Source organism: Heterodontus francisci, chromosome 29, assembly GCF_036365525.1.
Source record: "Heterodontus francisci isolate sHetFra1 chromosome 29, sHetFra1.hap1, whole genome shotgun sequence".
Taxonomy (NCBI): Eukaryota; Metazoa; Chordata; class Chondrichthyes; order Heterodontiformes; family Heterodontidae; genus Heterodontus; species Heterodontus francisci.
In genome coordinates, this window is record NC_090399.1 from 40,537,434 (window position 1) to 40,558,503 (window position 21,070).

A 21,070-nucleotide genomic window follows, 5' to 3' on the forward strand; every position below is an offset into this window, starting at 1 on the left:
TTAATGTGATCAGAATTGTCCAGTCTTTCGAGTTTTCCAGTTCAATCTCAGAAATAAATATATTCTATCACAACACAGACTGAACTCGATGTCGTAACCTGTTTGTTCAATTTAAAAAACCGTTTGAACAATGTGTCAACCTCAATATCCCCGGGGAAATCCCACAGGGTATAAATTACAGGCTCAGCCAATGTGTCACTTCAGAGTTTAATACAGAGAGATTGTCTGCAGCACGAAGGGACTCATCACTTCACACAGAAAATGGATCAACCAATTGACAGCATCTTGAAAATATATTACCCAATTCTTGCTGTCATTGGTGTTCCTGGTAAGTGACTATAATCATTGAAGTTGTGTAAATCTGTGTGTGAGCTGGTCTCTGGTTTTACTCTGTGACTGATCATGTTAAATGCTGATTTAGTGGTCACTGTTGTAAAGACACCCGATCAGTGATATCATTTCCTGACATCAAATATCCTGAATTATCTCTGCAGTTTTATTCTATTGTATCAGCTGATAATAAATCTCTGTAGGTAACTGACAGGCTCTCTGAATTATCAAGTTGTTGCATTTAGTGGAATATCGTGTAATGCAGAATTAGACCTCAGTGAAGGTAACTCTCTGAGTGAAGGTATTAGTGGGAGCATCAGTCAGTGTACAATTAAAATGAGTGTGGGTCACTAACTGGAGTGGAACACCTGATCCCAGTGACCATGTATTACTGGGAGAATCTGTCACTGTGGAATTGTATTGAGTACAGTTGTACAACCCAGTTCTATTTTGAAATCATTGTTTCAGGTATCTGGTCTCTTCATTCCATGAAGCTACCTCTGTGTTTTAACAATATAATTGATTGCAAAGTGTTTTTGCTGATGTTTGGTAATTAGTGTCTAAACTGAAATGTATTGATATTGTTCTGTCTCCTTTTGAACTGCTCCAACAGCAACACGTTAACTTGTTACTGATGTTTAAATAGCAGGACAGCACTGTTACAGCATTCTCATCCTCTGTATCATGATGTTTCTTACTCTGAGTTGCTATTGTTATGACCGAGGTGGGAGAAATGCACTGTTAATTCAGTCCCACTTCTCCACGGGTCACACCAGATCAATAAATGTTCCCACCTACCGAAGAATAGGCAATTAGATTCTCTATTTCTCCCCCAGAATAAAGCTCATCAACCAAGTTTCTTTAAACGACAATATTAACAAGTAATTGGAAAAAAAGTCTTAACCACTAATGAGATAAATCTATATATATGTAAATCTCCTTATTTCCTAAGCTCTCATGCACACAGGCATACTTTTAAAAAGAAAAACTGGTTAACTGGGGAGAAAGAATTTTGGGTTTGCAATTGTTTTAGAGGAATAGAAGGAATAATAATTTAAGTCAGTTTGTCATGTTCTGGAAGAAATCCTTCGGTTGGGTGATGTGTACCAGAGTCAAATAGTCGGATGTGATGCGAAGTCTCTCCAGGCGAGGTTGATGAACAGTCTGTGATGGGTAGGCATTCAAGTCAATTCAGCTGAAGGCGGTGGCAGATAGGTATTTCAGCAGGGTTGTAGCAACAAGTCTGCTTCGGACTCTCAGCAGCAGTATAGCAGTCGAAGCTTTCTTCAGATTCCAGGATTTCCCAAAACACAGAGGAAAACAGGAACCACACTGGATGCAGGAATTCTTCAGAGTTGGGAAGCAAGAGGAATCTACGACCTTTCAAATACAGGGTTTCTTTTCAAGAGATGCAAGTCTCCTTTACAGGGAGAGGTATTTTCTGGGTCTTCCAGTTTGATCTGCAGGCAGGTCAAAAAACAAATTACAAAATGCCTGCTCTTTGTCCAATTGATTGGTTTTTAAAAGGGTCCAAAATTAAAGTAAACCTTCCTGAGCTGATCACATGACCAGACACAGTATCTCCCCTGTCATTCACAGTGTTGCTCTGAGGAGGTAAAAACCACTGGCTGGCTTCCTTCAAACTGCTTGCTTTCCTATTCTTTTATATAAAGTCAACATCCAAAACTTTCAGCTATTTGCAGGTGTCCTTGTCCACTGAAAATCCTTTTTCAATTTTTAAAACACACAGAATTATAAGTTTTTAATACAAAAATAAACCCTTGTAACACAACAAATACATAAGTTACTGAGTGATAATTAATCCCCTTCCCCCAACATGGTCCTGAGAATCTGTGGGTCATGAGTGGTGAATTTTATTATCTATCTATTCCACAGGATGAATATTGGGCTGTGTTTATTGAATCGTCCACTTCTGTAACTGATTATGGTTTGACGGATCAATTCTTATCTATGATTCAGATTCCTGACATGTAACCTGTACCAATCTCTGCCCTTAGCTCAGTGAGGTGTGTCCCTGTGAGGACAGACACCGATAACTGAAGAACAGACATATCAGGTTTTCATAATACAGAGATCAGACCGAGGACAGTAAATAATATAATTCGTAAACTGTTAATGAAATAAATAGTACACTTCTCTCAGTTCTGGTATCATTCTGGTTAAAAGAATTGCACCTTCTCCAGTGCATCAATATCCTTTTTGTAATATGGAGACCAGAACTGTACACAGTACGCTAAGTGTTGTATAACCAAGGTTCTATGTTAATTTAATATCAGCTCTTTTCTTTTTCAATTGCATTCCTCTAGAAATGAACTCCAGTGCTTTGTTTGTATTTTTATGGCCCTGTTAACCTGTGTTGCTGCTTTAAATGATTTGTGGATCTGTCTCCCTGAACCCCTTTTCCTCTCGACCCCATTCAGAGGCTCATATTCCAAGGAATATTAGGGAACTTTATTCTTCCAACCAAAATTCAGCACCTCACACATAGTTCAACTGAAATTCATTTTCCAATTAAACGTCCATTTTGCAAGTTAACGAATTATTATTAATAATCTCTTCAGGTATTTTGTTTCATTCTTCCTCTGTATTTAACTTTATTTTCAACTCTGATTGTCTACAAATCTTCAAATTCTGCTTCTGCTTCCTGAGTTCATATTGTTTCTGTAAATGGTGAATGACAATGTTCCCAGCGCTGATCCTTGTGGAACACCACTTCCCACCTTCCACCAATCTGAGGAGATATCTTTAACCCCTACTCCCTGTTTTCTGTTTCTGTAGCCAGCTCACTGTCCATTCTGCTGCTTGTCCCCTAACTCCACTTGCTCTGAGATTAGTCATGAGTCTGCTGTGTGGTCCCTTATCGAACACCTTGAGAAAATAAATGTATATTACATCATCTGTATTCGTCTTATCCGTTCTTTCTGATATTATTGAAAGAGTAATTGGCTGGGTTGGATTTGTCCTGCTTTTTATGTACAGGACATACTTGGGCAATTTTCCACATTGCTGGGCAGATGCCAGTGTTGTAGCTGTACTGGAACAGCTTGGCTACGGACGTGGCAAATTCTGGAGCACGACTCTTTAGTACTATTGCCGATATATTGTCGGGACCCACAGCCTATGCTGTATCGAGTGCTTTCAGCCATTTCTTAATATCAAGTGGAGTGAATCAGATTGGCTAAAGTCTGACATCTGTGATGCTGGGAACCTCAGGAGGAGGCCGAGATAAATCATCAATTTGACATTTCTGGCTGAAGATGGAAGCAATGCTTCAGCCTTGTCTTTTGCACTGATGTGCTGGGCTCCCCCATCATTGAGGATGGGGATATTTATGGAGCCTCCTCCTTCTGTTAGTTGTTTAATTGTCCACAACCATTCATGACTGGATGTGGCAGGACTGCAGAGCTAAGATCTGATCCGTTGGTTGTGGGATCGCTTAGCTCTGTATATTACATGCTGCTTTCGCTTTTTGGCACACAAGTAGGTATGCCTGGTGCTGCTCCTGGCGTGCCCTCCTGCACTTCTCATTGAACCAGGGTTGGTTCCCGGCTTGATGGTAATGGTAGGTTGGGGGATATTCCTGGCCATGAGGGTATAGATTGTGGTTGAGTACAATGCTGCTGCTGCTGTTAAGAGCCCACAGTGCCTCATGGATGCCCAGTTTTGCATTGCTAGATCGGTTCAAAATCTATCCCATTTAGCATGGTGGTAGTGCCACACAACACGATTTCGGGTATCCTCAATGTGAGGATGGGACTTCATCTCCAGAAGGACTGTGCGGTGGTCACTCCTCGCAATACTGTCATAGACAGATGCATCTGTAGCAGGCAGATTGCTGAGGATATGGTCAAGTATGTTTTTTTCTCTTGTTGGTTCCGTCACCACCTGCCACAGACCCAGTCTAACAGTTATGTCCTTTAGGACTCAGCCAGCTCGGTCAGTAGCGGTGCTACAAAGCAACTCTTGTAGAGAGACATCCAGAGTACATTCTTGTGCCTTTGTAACCCTCAATGCTTGTTCCAATTGGTGTTCCACATGGAGAAGCTCTGATTCATCACTGAGAGGGGGCGGTAGGTGTTAATCTGCAGCAGGTTTCTTTGCCCATGTTTGATCTGATGCCATGAGACTTAATTGGCTTTCAAATCAATGTTGAGGACTCGCAGGTCAACTCCCTCCAGACTGTATACCACTGTGCCAACACCTCTGCTGGGTCTGTCGTGTCTTTGGGATACAAACAGTGAGAAGGGCACAGAGGGGACAAAGTTCTTCAAATTCGTTCAAGAGAACCTTTTGAGCCAGCATGTAGCAAGTCCAATGAGAGGGGACACAATTCTGGATTTAGTCTTTGGTAATGAAGCTGGGCAAGTGGAGAAAGTAACAGTGGGTGACAATTTTTGAGATAGTGACCATAAAACAGTTAGTTTTCGCATAATAACGGAAAAGGACAAAGACAGAACAGGATTAAATGCACTAAATTGGGGGAAGGCAAATTTTACGAAATTGAGAGGTGACCTGGTGAAAGTGGACTGGATACAAGGAAAACCACTGGCAAACCTGTGGGGGGCATTGAAAAGCGAGATACTACAGACACAGTGTCGGCATGTCCCCACAAAGATAATGGAGGGGACTGTCGAATCTCCAGCCCCCTGGTTACCTAGAAGCTTACAGGGTAAATTAGAACAGAAAAAGAAAGCTAATGACAATCAAAAAAATTGCAATACTTTAGAAAGCCTAGAGGAGTATAGAAAGTGCTGGGGTGAAGTAAAAAAGGAAATTAGAAAAGCAAAGAGAGGACATGAAAAATTATGAGCAGGTATTACCAGCACATTAAGAAAGGTTAGGGCCCATCAGAAATGTACAAGGGAACTTATGCATGGATGCAGAAGATGTGGTCAGGGTGCTTAATGGGTTTTTTGTCTCTGTCTTCACAAAGGAGAAGATTGATGCAGACATTGTAGTTAAAGAGGAGGAGTGTGAAATATTAGATACGAGAAGCATAATGAGAGAGGAAGTACCAGAGGGTCTGGCATCCTTGAAAGTGGCTAAATCACCAGGGCTGGATGGATTGCATCCCAGGTTGTTAAATGAATCCAGAGAGGAAATAACGGATGCGTTGAGGATCATCTTCAAATCCTCACTAGATACAGGTGAGGTACCAGATGATTGGAGGTCTGTGCACTTTGCACCATTGTTTAAAAAGGGTGCGAGGGATCAGCCAAATAATTATAGGTCAGTCAGTCTGACCTCGGTGGTGACCCAGGTTCAATTCTGGGTACTGCCTGTGTGGAGTTTGCAAGTTCTTCCTGTGTCTGCGTGGGTTTTCTCCGGGTGCTCCGGTTTCCTTCCACAGCCAAAGACTTGCAGGTTGGTAGGTAAATTGGCCATTATAAATTGCCCCTAGTAGAGGTATGTGTTAGGGAAATATAGGGACAGGTGGGGATGTGGTAGGAATGTGGGATTAGTATAGGATTAGTATAAATGGGTGCTTGATGGTTGGCACAGACTCGGTGGGCCAAAGGGTCTGTTTCAGTGCTGTATCTCTAAATAAATATATAAATAAAAATAATAAACTACCACATAGAAAGGCACGGATTAATTAGGGGTAGTCAGCATGGAGTTGTTAGGGGTAGGTCATGTCTTACCAAGTAAATTGAGTTTTTTGAGGCACAGTGGCGCAGTGGTTAGCACCGCAGCCTCACAGCTCCAGCGACCCGGGTTCAATTCTGGGTACTGCCTGTGTGGAGTTTGCAAGTTCTCCCTGTGTCTGCGTGGGTTTCCTCCGGGAACTCCAGTTTCCTCCCACAGCCAAAAGACTTGCAGGTTGATAGGTAAATTGGCCATTATAAATTGCCCCTAGTATAGGTAGGTAGTAGGGAAATATAGGGACAGGTGAGGATGTGGTAGGAATATGGGATTAGTGCAGGATTAGTATAAATGGGTGGTTAATGGTCGGCACAGACTCGGTGGGCCGAAGGGCCTGTTTCAGTGCTGTATCTCTAAATCTAAATCTAAATCTAACAAGGATGATTGATGTGGATAGTGCAGTGAATGTGGTCTACATGGATTCTAGTAAGGCATTTGACAAGACCCGCATGGCAGACTGGTAGGTAAAATGAAAGCCCATGGGATACATTGGAATGTGGCAGGTTAAATCCAGAATTGGCTCAGGGACAGGAAACAAAGGGTAGTAGTCAACAGATGTTTTTGCGAATGGAAAGTTGTTTCCAGTGGTGTTACACAGGGCTCAGTGCTGGGTCCCTTGCTGTTTGTGGTATACATTAATGATTTGAACTAAAATGTGGGAGGCATGATTGGGAAATTTGCTGATGACATAAAAATTGGCCAAATACTTGATAGTGAAGATAGCTGTAGACTCCAGAGTGATATAAATGGTTTGGCTGCGTGGGCAGAAAAGTGGCTAATGGAATTCAATCCAGAGAAGTGTGATGTAATGCATTTGCGGAGGGCAAATAAAGCGAGGGAATACACAATAAATGGGAGGAAATTGAGAGGGGCAGAAGAAGTGAGAGACCTTGGAGTGCATGTTCACAGGTCCCTGAAGGTGGCAGGACAGATAGATAGAGTGGTGAAGAAGGCATATGGAATGCTTTCCTTTATTGGCTGAGGTATAGAAGACAAAAGCAGGAATGTAATGCTGGAACTGTATAAAACGCTGGTTAGGTCACATTTGGAGTATTGCGTGCAGTTCTGGTCACCATATTACAGGAAGGACATAATTGGGGTCGGAATTGAGATTTTTAAATTTTAACCACTGACCTGCCCCCAAACCCCCGGATTTTGGTGCTAATATCCTGCCCTTACTGTCTGGATCAGACACAGAGAATGTTTGATCAGTAATTTCCAGTCTCCCTCTTACAGTTAATTTACTGGCGATTGTGATCCTGTCCCGGGGAAAGTGCGGCCTCTCCACCTGCACCACTCGCTACCTGGTGGCCATGGCAACGTCGGATCTACTGGTCATCATTACTGAGATCATACTGTGGCAGATCAGTTCTTATTATTTCCAGGGATCTTTCCTGTACATCACCCCTGTGTGTAGTGTTATCGGTGTCCTTAGTTTTGCAGCCATAGAATGTTCTGTCTGGTTCACCGTCACTTTCACCTTTGATCGATTTGTGGCCATTTGTTGCCAGAAGCTGAAAACAAAATATTGCATCGAGAAAACTGCGGCTGTGGTTCTAGCAACAACCTGCATTCTGCTCTGTTTAGAAAATGTTCCCTTCTATTTTACATATGAACCTGCAGAGCTAATCGACAATGTACCGTGGGGCTGTTATATGAAGCCAAGCTATTATACAGAGCCTGGATGGGTGGGATTTGACAAGTTTGATATGGTTTTAACCCCATTGATCCCATTTGCTTTAATCCTGTTGTTCAACGCTCTGACAGTCAGACACATTTTAGTGACCAGTCAAGTCCGTAAGGGACTGAGGGGTCAGAGCAAGGGAGAGAATCACAGTGACCCAGAGATGGAGAGCAGAAGGAAGTCTGTGATTTTACTCTTCACCATATCCGGCAACTTCATATTTCTGTGGTTGGTGTATGTTATAGAATTCTTATATTACAACATTACAGGAAAAGAACACAGGGATTACACCGATTCTGAATATATATTTCAACAAGTCGGATGGATGCTGTTGAATTTAAGTTGCTGCACAAACACATTTATTTATGTGGTGACTCAGTCCAAGTTCAGAGAGCAGGTCAAGAGTGCGGTGAAATATCCAGTTACATCAATTATTCAATTAATGAAGAAACAAAACAACTGAGAGCAGCCCAGAGGCGGGTTCCAGTGTTTCCAGTCCATGAATGGAATATTCATCCCCAATGGGAAAGAAGTGACCTTCAGCTGGATGACCCGAAATACACAGGCCGGGTGTGGCAGCCACATACCAAAGAGCAGCGGAGTGGCAGGCAAGAGGTGACCTTTGGAGGAGCAGACAAAAGGGGGCAGGAATGGTTTCAGAGCGCCCCTGAAGGACAGTAGGGGAAACAGCAGCCACAGTCTCACCTCAGCTTCCACTGCTTCCATTTTCAGCTCCTCACATCTGCTCAGAAAATAAAACCTGTTATTATAAAAGCAAAATGCCACACATGCTGGAAATCGTCTCATGACAGCTAATTGTTATTACTTGGTTTATTTTTGGAAATACTTTATTGAGTCTGTCTCCCTCCATTCCCCCACTGCTGACTCTTTCTCTCTCACCCCCCCACCCCACGTCAGTCGATGGTGTTGGTGGGGATCGTTAGAGGATTCAGAAGATGCCAGAATTAGAGGATCACAGAGACCTCGAAGGATTGTCGGGGCTGCAGGAGGTTACAGTGATAGGGATGAGTGTACATCAGCTGGAGGTTACAGGGATAGGGAGGGGTGTAGGGCCTGGAGGAGGGTCTGTGAAAATCCCTGAATACATACAGCAGGGTAATCCCCTCACCATGAATACATACTGCAGGATAATTCCCCCACTCACCAAGGTCTGTGAAAGACCCTGAATACATACTGCAGGATAATCCCCGCACTTATCCGGGTCTGTGAAAGACCCTGAATACATACTGCAGGATAATCCCCCCACTCAGCAGATTCTGTGAATTTTTCCGGTACATTGATGACTTTATCGGTGTCGTTTCCTGCTCCCGCCCTGAACTGGAAAACTTTATCAACTTTGCTTCCAATTTCCACCCTTCTCTCATGGTACATCTCTGACACTTCCCTTCTCTTCCTCGACTTCTCTGTCTCCATCTCTGGGGATAGGTTGTCTACTAATATCCATTATAATCCCACCGACTCCCACAGCTACCTCGACTACACTTCTTCACACCCTACCTCCTGTAAGGACATCCCATTCTCCCAGTTTCTCCATCTCTGAGGCATCTGCTCTGATGATGCTACCTTCCATGACAGTGCTTCTGATATGACCTCCTTTTTCCTCAACCGAGGATTCCCCCCCCACTGTTGTTGACAGGGCCCTCAACCGTGTCCGGCCCATTTTCCGCACCTCTACCCTCACCCCTTCCCCTCCCTCCCAGAACTGTGACAGGGTTCCCCTTGCCCTCACTTTTCACCCCATCAGCCTCCATATCCAAAGGATCATCCTCCGCCATTTCCGCCACCACCAGCGTGATGCCACTACCAAACGCATCTTCCCCTCCCTTCCCCTGTCAGCATTCCAAAGATTTTATTCCCTCTGCGACACCCTGGTTCACTCCTCCATTCCCCCCACCACCTCGTCCCCTTCCCATAGCACCTTCCCCTGCAATCGCAGGAGGCATAATACCTGCCCAGTTACCTCCTCTCTCCTCACTATCCCAGGCCCCAACACTACTTTCAGGTTAAGCAGCGATTTACTTGTACTTCTTTCAATGTAATATACTGTATTCGCTGCTCACAATGTGGTCTCCTCTACATTGGGGAGACCAAACGCAGACTGGGTGACCGCTTTGCGGAACACCTCCGCTCAGTCCGCAAGCAGAACCCTGAGTTTTCGGTTGCTGGCCATTTCAACACTCCCCCCTGCTCTCATGCTCACATCTCTGTCCTGGGTTTGCTGCAATGTTCCACTGAACATCAACGCAAGCTCGAGGAACAGCATCTCATTTACCGATTAGGCACATTACAGCCTGCCGGACTGAACATTGAGTTCAGTAATTTCAGAGCATGACGGGCCCCCCATTTGACTTTTATTTTTAGTTATTTTTTTCTTTTTTACATTTTTTTTTGTATGTTTATTTCATTTCATCTTAGTTTGTTCAGTTTGCTTACCCACTTTTTTTTCATGTTTGTACTTGCTGCTGTTCAATCTTCAATCTGATAACACCCTATCTGTCTTTCAACACACCATTAACATATTGTTTGCCTTTGCTCCATGACCTTTTGGTCAGCTATGTGGCCTTGTCCAATCAACACCTCCTTTGTTATCTCTTTCCCCACCCCCGCCTCACTTGCTTCTAACCTTTGACATTTCTAATATTTGCCAGTTCCGAAGAAGGGTCACTGACCCGAAACGTTAACTCTGCTTCTCTTTCCACAGATGCTGCCAGACCTGCTGAGTATTTCCAGTATTTCTTGTTTTCATTTCAGATTTCCAGCATCCACAGTATTTTGCTTTTATTTTGCTTCGTATCTGTTTTAAACCAATAAACCAATCTGCTTGCTGCCGCTGATTGGCCACAAGCTCGCACTAGTGCTGTTCGAGGAGACTGGCACCTTTGGTTCACTCTTGTCTCCTCCCAGATCCTCCTCATCAACAATGGCAGCCACGATTGGTTGTGTTGCCTCTCAGCAGCCGCCATCTTTGTGAGGAGAAAAGAAAAATAAAATTTCAACACAAAAACTTTCAAACGGGACCAGATTAAAATACTGACCACTCCCAATGAAGAAAAAAGCATTTTGGCATTTTGATTGCTTAAAAACCATTAATCCTGTAGGAAATCTGACCCCTTTAAGAAATAATACATCTCAGAGTTATATAGAATTCTTATAGAAACAGTCAGCAGAGTATGAAACAGACCCACAGAGAAACTCATTTCCTTTCTCTCCGTCAAAAGGAACAGAGAAGCAGTTCCGAACACCCAGATCATCACTGGTGTAAACAAGATAGAGAGAGAAGAGCATAACATGAACAAGGAGGTCAAATAGAAGCCACTAGACACCATAGACATTCCTAAGCTGATACGAAGGAGTCTTCCAGCATCTTGTTTACCCTCTTATCGGGACACGTGTCTAATGAAATTGAACATTTGGCCTCCAGTATGAAGTAATCTGAAAGATGACCTTGAGCTGAAGTGCTGGACAAGGGGGAAGTGACAACCCTGACAGCTTGCCTACCTGTCCTGTATTCTTTAGTTAGAAGGATTTGAACAAGTGATTGACAGGGTGAACTACCAGCTCCCAATAATAAGGTTTAGCAATGGATGCTGGGAGGAGCAGAGACAGCAGATACTGTCTGGCAGAAGATAGAGAGCTTATTGACACCTCAGCTAACTGGAGGAGGTGAAAAGACAGAGGGAGAAGAAGAAGAAGAATTCTGCCCTTCCAGCTGCGGAGATCGGCTGTAAAAGACGGTCACCCCAGTTGCATCAGATCAGCTCACTCATTTCTTCTGGATCGGTAAACCGTTCTCATCTGTCACGGGTTGTATACCTCTACTGTCTAGTTAGCTTCTGCATTATCTAAACTGTTGCTTCTCAATAAAATTAATAAACTGCTTTAAAATTATTTATGATTTCTCGGCCACCTATTTTTGGGTAATGTGTGACTCCTGAACCTAATTCTTACAAACTGGTGTCAGGAGTGGGATTCACAGTGGTCGGAATCATAGGCTTGAGTTGTGAGAAGCAACAGCTTAGTTAAATGTATGAGACGGGTAGAAAACATCAGGAGAGTTTTGGTTAAGTAAAGACAGAAGTACAATGGTGTTGGTCTATCACAGGGAACGGCTGATAGATTGACGGTGAAGACAGGGGCACCGGGAGTGAGAGATATACTGGGGATTGTAGAAGAGTGTGATGGGGATGACGAGTCCATTCTCGGTCGGCTCTCTGAGAAGGTTCAGAAAAGCAAACTTAAGTTAAAAAAGGGCCGGGATAAATTGGCCTGTGGGATACATTTATCTGCCTCACAGTTAAATAGAAAAAAAAACAAGAACTAAGAGAGAAAGTGGATAAGTTACAAAAAGAAAGTGAAGGTTGACAGGACAGCATTACCATCCTGTACAATCAGTTACACTGGGAACAGGAAGCACATGACAGAGCGTGTTATACAAGGAAAAAACTAGAGCGGATACTGGAATAAAATATTGAATTACAGGCAGAAAATACCAGACTAAGTGAGGAGTTAGAAGATGCAAGAGGGGCTTTGAGGGAGTTAGTTCAGCAACAAACTGTCACCTCCCCGGAAGCAGACCATGTCCCGTGTTTAACTAAAATCCATCAATTCCAGGTACAAATCAGCCAAAAGCGGGCAGTGGTGGCTGCTGTCTCCAAAACCAGAGCAGGGACCCCGGCCCTTGTTGGGACAATATCGTTGAGAACCTCACCCCCTCTGCTCCACCTCTCCCATACAAGACAGACAGGAAAGTACCAGTGTGTGTGGTTACTTGACCCAGAGCCATGACAGAGGGGGGAGAGGGGGCGGTGAAGAACCATCCCCATCCACCCTGCTTAGAGAAGAGGTCACAACTACGCACAGGCCCCTTTCCCCCAGCGAGGTCAGGGCCCTGAGGGAAGCATTAGGGATAACAGTAGATATGAGCACTGACACCCTCCTCCTCATGCCAAAATAGGACATTTGTAAGAGCTCACACCCCGTGTTAAAGAGCGATGACTTTAAACAGATCCTCCTAGCTGCATGCTCTCTAGAGTTAAAACAGGAGATGGACTGGGACACTATGACCAAAGGCTCACTCAAGGAGATAGAGGCTGACCTATGAAGTGCCCTAGGGGAAGAGAACATTGATTTTCATGACGTCATTATTAACATCAAACAGGCCCCCACTCAATGTCTGGGTGTATATACAGAGAGACTCCATGACTGTTACCATTAGACTCGAGAGGGGGAGGACCAGGAGGACTATGTTGATACATGTTATGATACCCCATATTTTAAGAGCCTTTTCCTGAGAGGACTCCAGCCAGCAGTCTGTAATGTGTTGGGTGTTTATAACACTTAAACAGTGACCTGGGATGATTTGATCCTCCATGTCGGTACAGTCTGGGGACAGGTCCGTGTAACCTCCCTCGAACACCTGTGAAAGCAAAGGTAGCAGCCGTCGAAGGCCCCTTTCCCAGTCAGGAATCTGGACCTCCTAAAAACCCCGTGTGGAGAAGGAATGTCCCACTGCGTTGTTTAAACTGTAACCGCTTGGGTCATTACACTGACGACTGCTGTAATAGACGTAAGGGGGAACTGACAGAAGTAGTGAGCCTTGTTCCTCTCCTTCTCCTCCAGCATCGACGAGTGCCGACCCTGTCGAACAGCGACTAGAGAGAATGGAGGCAGTGATAGAGACAATGTGAATTGGAACTGGGACCCAGCCAGTGGCTGCCGCAGTGTCTCAGTCCTCCAGGCCAGTAAGCAGCCCCCTCAGTGACTCATACTGGTTTCCCCGGGAGAGGTGGTTTCCCCTCTCCAATATGACGGTAGTGAGAGACCGCTAGTCTGCACTGTTGATACCAGAGGCCGTGTATTCACAACCCATAAACATGATTGTGGAAACATGACCAACCTCGAAGATATTAACAGACTGGTACATGCTCCTATGAGGCAGTATCCTTACACAGTTGAAAGTTTATTGTATATTTGAGCCACTGCCGAGTCATTGTTAAAGCAGAGTGTTGTTCACAAACATCAGAAATTGGAAAATCAGTTTGAGGAAGAAGCTAATAAATTTGGAAACAATTGGAGTTTAATCTAAAATACTGTCTTCCCTGATGTCAATGTTTTCTTTTGAAGTTGATGATATTGATACTGATTTTATTGTTTTAAATTCCCAAGAATTAAAAAAAAATCTTTGTAGATGTTTAACAAGGCTCTAAAACTTGGGCAACAGTTTAAAATAGTGCTTGGTTCATCTTTGATTGGAAAAAAAAGTTACATAAAATGATGCATCTGGGAATGTTTTGCTCGGCCTCCTTGAAAACAAACACAGAAGTTAACCATTTGTGCTGACAGCTGTGTTTTTTAAATTTTATATATTGGACATTGTTGAATTTATAAGTTTTGTAAATTGACAGATATGATTGGATAAATTAACCACTGGGCTCTGAGACTGAATCACAATGGATTCTTTGTGTTTGTTTAACAGGTGACGATGGTTTCCAGGACGACATGAGGACTGATGTCACAGCAAGAGATCGAGCAATTTAAAAAAATAATTTCAGAACTTATTTGCAGAGATCATGGCTGGAATTTTACGCCATCCCAGCGAGCTGGATTGTGGCGGGGATGTGGCATAAAATTGAGCAGGAGGCCTTCCCGACCCGCTCCCGCCTCTGCCCCCCCTTACGTGGGCCGGGACGTGATGGGGGGGGTTGGGGGTGAGGGGGGCGAGAAATGGGCAGCCTGCCCCTGGCCAATCAAGGCCCTTAAGTGGTCACTTAACGGCCACTTAAGGGCCTTCGCCTGCCTCCACAGGGATTTTACCGTGGCAAGCAGGCGTACGGGAGATGTGAATGGTCGCCCAGTGAAAACCGGCAGCCTCTCAGCACCCCGAGGATGGGCCCTGACAAACGGGCACAGGGTGCCTGATTGAGGTCCATCCCCACTTCCCCAAACACCCCCAGGACCCGAGACACAATCCCCCTTCCCCCCAAACAACCACCCTTGTCTCACCAGGACATGACCAATTTCCCTGGCGAGGAAACTCTAATGTACCTGCATTTCTGGCGCCATGTCCTCTCCTGATCTGCAATCCCAGCAGTGGCCACCACTCCCGGTGGCATTGCTGGGTCTAAGAGCTGTCGGCCCAATGAGGCGGGACTTCCTCCCTCAAGCGGGAGAACTCCTGCCTCGGACCAATAATAGCCGGGGGACCCATAAAATGCAGGACGGATCCCTGGGCTGGGTGGAAGCGGGTTGGCCACCGACTTTTATGTCAATGGCCAGCTCCCGTCCGCCCAGCGTAAAATCCAGGCCCACATGTTACAGCATAGTGACGATTTGGACGAAAAACATTTTGCCTTTCAGAGATTTGGTCTGAAGCCATTCATTCCATTTGTTTTCTTCCAAGACAGAAGGGGAGATATTGAAGCCACCTCGAAATGTTAAACCATCAATCCTGGGCATAATTGTTTCTGAGATTTGAATCAATTAAAATAAATTGATCTGAGTAGCTATTTCAAGCACTCAAAGGGAAAATCTGCATGAAATTTAAGGAAATAATGTTCATTCAACAAAAAACTGTTGGAAAATCAGTCTCGGTCATTCCTGAGTATCAAAAAAAAAACAGAAAGATACGTTTGTGGAGAAAATAATTGAACATTGGCAAGTTCTCCCTGTGTCTGCGTGGGTTTTCTCCGGGTGCTCCGGTTTCCTCCCACAAGCCAAAAGACTTGCAGGTTGGTCCTTAAATTGGCCATTATAAATTGCTACTAGTATAGGTAGGTGGTAGGGAAATATAGGGACAGGTGGGGATGTTTGGTAGGAATATGGGATTAGTGTAGGATTAGTATAAAATGGGTGGTTGATGGTTGGTGCAGACTCAGTGGGCCGAAGGGCCTGTTTCAGTGCTGTATCTCTAAACTAAACTAAAAACCTGTTAGTCCAATAACACTGTTATTTGAATATGGGATAATTGTGAAATAACAAAACATAAGATGCAGATAAAAATAATGTGTTAATGCCTGGCGCCACTGGGGAATGTCTGATTTTTGTTCAAAAGATATGATGAGAATATTATATTGGACTGTAAAGTTTCTCCAGGGCTCATGAATGTGATAAAATGGTAACTAATGGGATGTGTAAAACTGGATGATAGGAAATGATTGAAGGTTAGTGATAGAGACAAAAACAATCACATTATTACAAAGGAATTGGAAGAGTAAGGGAAGTGTGGTTAAGAATTGTACTTGATGGCTTTCTCTTTGAGATGTCTGTGTCCTGTCTATAAACTCTTTAAGAGGGAAATGCATTTGATAGTCTGGCCAGAACCCAAGACATTGGCACCAGGCAGGAGGAGATAAAGAAAAGTCTTCAGATAGACACTCGCCCACCCCCACTTAATCTTTTGATAAGATCACCATTGATTCAAGAATGTGTGACATGACACTGGGATGCTAGTGTAAGTGTGGAAATGTTATGTTTTTAGTTTTAGAGATACAGCACTGAAACAGGCCCTTCGGCCCACCAAGTCTGTGCCGACCATCAACCACCCATTTATACTAATCCTACACTAATCCCATATTCCTACCACATCCCAATCTGTACCTATATTTCCCTCCCACCTACCTATACCAGGGGCAATTTATAATGGCCAATTAACCGAGCAACCTGCAAGTCTTCGGCACGTGGGAGGAAACCGGAGCACTCGGAGGAAACCCACGCATGCACAGGGAGAACTTGCAAACTCCACACAGGCAGTACCCAGAATTGAACCCGGGTCGCTGGAGCTGTGAGGCTGCGGTGCTAACCACTGCGCCACTGTGTGAAGTATCTAACATGCAAAATGCATGGTGAACCTGCACTGAAGACCGGATCTCTGAAATGCTGAGCTACTTGACAACAGGACACCATGAGATGGTTAATATAGCCAGTAGAGTGAAGCAACATTTTAAAACATCAAAGTACTGACATATACTGCAGAGAGAAACTAACTTTACAATAATCAGAGGAATAGAATTGCTCGGCACTTAACATACAGAGGTTGTGGAATCTAGATTATGACAATTGAGGAATAGATCTAGTACTTAGTAAGAATTATCCACACGATGGATACAACTAAAAGGAGAGCTTTCGAATCTTTGAAGTTCATGCATGATCTTTTGTTTGAATCATATATACCAGTGACGTGTCAATAATTTAGAATTGAGTGAGATGATCTGCATGTGGGGAACACCAATATAAGTTGATAGTGATCACATTTTATCAGAAAGGTTTTTAAGTTTATTCTTGGTTGCAGCTTAGAAATATCTAGTTTAGCTAAAAAGCAGTTGTGAGAAGTCAAGAAGGATATTACCTTCTCGAGGATTGCGGGGGTGGGGGGGCGGTGCGGTGGGTGGTGGGAGGTGGATGGTGAAGGGGAGCTGTAAGAAAACGCTGCCTGTGATGGAAATCACACCTGCCAAATTGAAACATATTAATTTAGTCACATGGGACACTACTTGAAACTTTTTTGCTGGACATTGAAAATAAATTGTTTAAAAAAAAAGAACGGAACAGCTGAAATCATGGTTACACATTTGCATTCTGAGAAGACCGGGACAAGCTGAGAGACAGTTGAATGGAGAGACAATGGGAATGCTCACTGATTCAATTAGCGAGATGGGTTTTGTCAATAGTGATGATCAAAAGACATTGATAATCTTTGACTTTGAAAGAGACAAAACTCCACCCCCCACCAAGTATGTCTGGAAGGCTCTGAAATTCAACAACCCTCCAAGAAGTTGCTGCTTCAAACAAAGGGATGGTCATATGACCTATCTGCTGGTAAGACTGGGGCTTTTGAATTGTGCCTCAAAGAAAGGAAACAAACTGCAACTGGACTGTGGTAAGCTAAAATCACTGTATTTTGGAAGATAAACGCTGTTATGGCAAAACCAGGAAAGGGGGAAGAGGGAGCCTGAGACCCCTTCCTCACCTAGTCGTAACAGACCTAGAATAAATGATACTTCACATAATAATGTAGTATTCATTTTGAGATAGTTCTCTCTCTCTCTTATTAAGAAAGATTCTATAGCAGGCAGCTAGGACAGCACAGGCCTGTTATCTCTGTCAAGGACATGACTCTAGCACAGGCTCTGAAACAAGACATTCCTAAAGATGATAAGATGGAGTCTCCTACCCTCTCTCGATAAGTGTCTGGCAGATGTTTACAAACGAAACCAAGCATGAGATAAAGTGAAAGGTGACTTTACGGGAAGACTGATGGACAAGGGGGAGGTGACCAACCCTGAAACCTCAGGTCCCTGTCATGTATTCATTGGTTAGAAGGGTTCAAACAAGTAACTGACAGAGGATGAACTACCAGATCCCAATAATAAGGTTTATCAATGGATCCTCGGAGGGGCAGAGACAGCAGCTCCTGTCTTGCAGAAGATAGAGAGCTTCCTGACACCTCGGCTAACTGGAGGAGGTGAAAAGACAGAGACAGAGAGAGAGAGAGAGAGAGAGAGAGAAGACTGCCCTTTCAGCTGCGGAGATCGGCTGCAAAATCATCCGTCACAGGTCATATACTTATTTCTATTCAGCTTATGCATCATTTCTAACCTGGTGCTTTTTAATAGATTATATAATATATTAATATTATAATTTTAAAATTACTTATGAGTTCTCGACTGCCTATTTTGGGTAATCTGTGACTCTTGAACCTAAATCAAACACTGTGTAACCGGCTTGAGAGGCTGAATGGCCTCCTCCTGTTCCTGTCTAACAGGCACGAGGGGGGATGAATGGCCTCCTCCTGTGCCTGTCTAACAGGCACGAGGAGGGATGAATGGCCTCCTCCTGTTCCTGTCGAACAGGCACGAGGAGGGATGAATGGCCTCCTCCTGTTCCTGTCTAACAGGCACGAGGGGGGATGAATGGCCTCCTCCTGTTCTGGTGTGTTAGAATTTGCCATAGTCCCAAAGTTAATCTCATTATCAGAATTTGGAATTGGGTGAACAGAAATTAGTCGAGAACCGGGTGATGACAGTGTCTATGTCAGCTCTCAGGTGAGGTTAGAGACCATTGGGAAACCAGGTCAAATCACTGCTGGAAGTCCGGCTCCTCCTTGTCCCATGTTACTCCCTAATCCACAAACAAATGGATTAGAAGTGATGGAATCAGGTGATTTGCACTTTGAAATTGTTCTGGTTGTTTTTAATTTAACCTGTCTGCATATGTCTGACGGATTGTGTCACAGTAACTACCTGACCTTGTTTCACCTCATGTTAAATGAGGTGGTCGGGGAGGTGCAGGCGAGGAACCACAGGACAGATTGGAGGAGCCCTGACTCAGACATGGGTGAAGGGCTGAAGGCCCAACGTAAATGAGGTTTAGCCGAATGGGTGGGGATAGGAGTCACCGCCGGTGTGGCCGGTCTGAATCATATAGATGTCGAGTCTATGTGGGAACATGATGAAGTCATGTGGAGGCAACTGAAGGGGCTTTTAACCAAATTAAATGACCAAAGTGGGATATAATCCATGAACAAGGTAAAACCCTGTTATCCATCCGAGAGATAGTAGTGGCCATGCAGTCCCTCTCGGATAAGGGCGATGAGATTATTGGGTAAAACAATGAAGAGTACACACAGCAGAACATCACCAAAGCAGTCACCTGTAATATGGATGGAAACTTTGTGCTTACCTTTACTACAAAAAGGATTGTCTGACCTCGAATCTAATCAGATTTCTGCCCTTGTCAAGAATCACCACTTGACCACCTGGCTTGGAACCAATAAGATGGAAGAATAATATAAACACATCAGACGGCACGGCCTGGCCTTCTTCAGCCCTCGAGCTCACTCTCAGTGTAGTAACGGCCTGATTCCTGTGATATTGGCAGTCCTGATCATTGTAAACTCTACAGTACATCCTGTGCAGTTGTATAAGGTAGAATCCATAGGAATCGTTAAACATTCCCTTGATGATATTATCTTGAAGGAATTTCAGGACCATTCTCGACGGTTGATTATCAAAATAAACACGTGGTGAGTCTCAGACTTGGAGTGTTGCTGACAAGTTGGAAACGAGAGGGTGTGTAGGTGTGACATGTACCAGCATACTACACCCACGTGTGGGTTCACATTGGATGAGCATTCTCCAAACTGCACAGTCATTGTAATCTGATGGAGTTCCGGTCAGTCAGGAACTGCCTACATGGACAGGGGAAGGTACTGTGTTACAACCAGAGCCTCATAACTACGCCACGGGGAAACCCTCTGCCCCCTTAATAAATCCATGTTTTGTCTCTCCCCAGCTGAACTGGTCAAAGTCAGAGGAAAACTGTTATTTCCAGTTCACCTGCACAATGTTACAGAAATGCAGTTGGAGTTGCCCCTTCAGGAGGAAGCCCAATGGTCGGTGTCCACTTTGGTCACCTGATTCCCCACTTTCACTTAGCTTGAAGTCAATACTTCAACATATAACTACCTCACAAGAATATTTGGTTCGTATGCAGAAGGATAATAAAGATATCGAGAAATGAATCAAAACCTTAGGCGACCACAAATGATGGGAAATAGTATATAATGTGGGCCAATCCATCTGGGCTGGTATTCTTTAGAGTCATCGAACCATAGAAGAATTATGTTGTAGAAGGAGGCCATTGAGCCCATTGTGTCTGCACCAGCCAAAAAAAGCTAGCCGCTTAATCTAATCCCACCTTCCAGCACCTGGTCCACAGCCTTGCAGGTTACAACACTTCAGGTGCATGTCCAGGTACCTTTTCAAGTAATTGAGGGTTTTTGCCTCCACCACTGTTCCTGGAAGTTAATTCCAGACATCCACCACCCTCTGGGTGAAAAGGTTTTTCCTCATGTCCCCTCTCATTCTTCTACCAATCACCTTAAATCTGTGCCCCCGGTAATTGACCTCTCCACTAAGGGAAACAGGTCCTTCCTCTCCATCTGGGCTCCTCGCAATTTTGTTCACCTCAATTAAGTCACCCCTCAACCTCCTCTGTTCGAAGAAAAACAACCCTAGCCTATCCAATCTTTCTTCATATCTGAAATTTTCAAGTCCTGGCAACATTCTTTTAAATTTCCTCCGTACTCTCTCCACAGTATTTATGTGCTTCCTGTAAAGTGGTGACCAGAATTGTACGCAATACTCCATCTCTGGCCAAACCAGCGTTTTATATAGTTCCAGCATTACATCCCGGCTTTTGTATTCTATACTTCGGCTAAGAAAAGAAAGCATTCCATATTCCTTCTTCACCACTCGATCTGCCTGTCCTGCCACCTTCAGTTACATGTGAACATACACTCCAAGTTCTCTCATTTTTTCTACCCTTCGCAATATCCTCCCATTTATTCCCACACTTCTTCCCTAAATTTTTTAC

At 44.1% G+C, this 21,070-nt stretch overlaps 1 protein-coding gene across 1 annotated transcript; it reads left to right on the forward strand.

Moving 5' to 3' along the window:
• Positions 1-261: 261 nt before the first annotated feature.
• On the forward strand, positions 262-8,141 carry LOC137346248 (probable G-protein coupled receptor 139). Its single transcript, XM_068009697.1, has 2 exons — positions 262-328; positions 7,231-8,141. Exons 1-2 carry the CDS (start codon positions 262-264, stop codon positions 8,139-8,141), a joined length of 978 nt encoding a protein of 325 aa, XP_067865798.1.
• Positions 8,142-21,070: the final 12,929 nt, after the last annotated feature.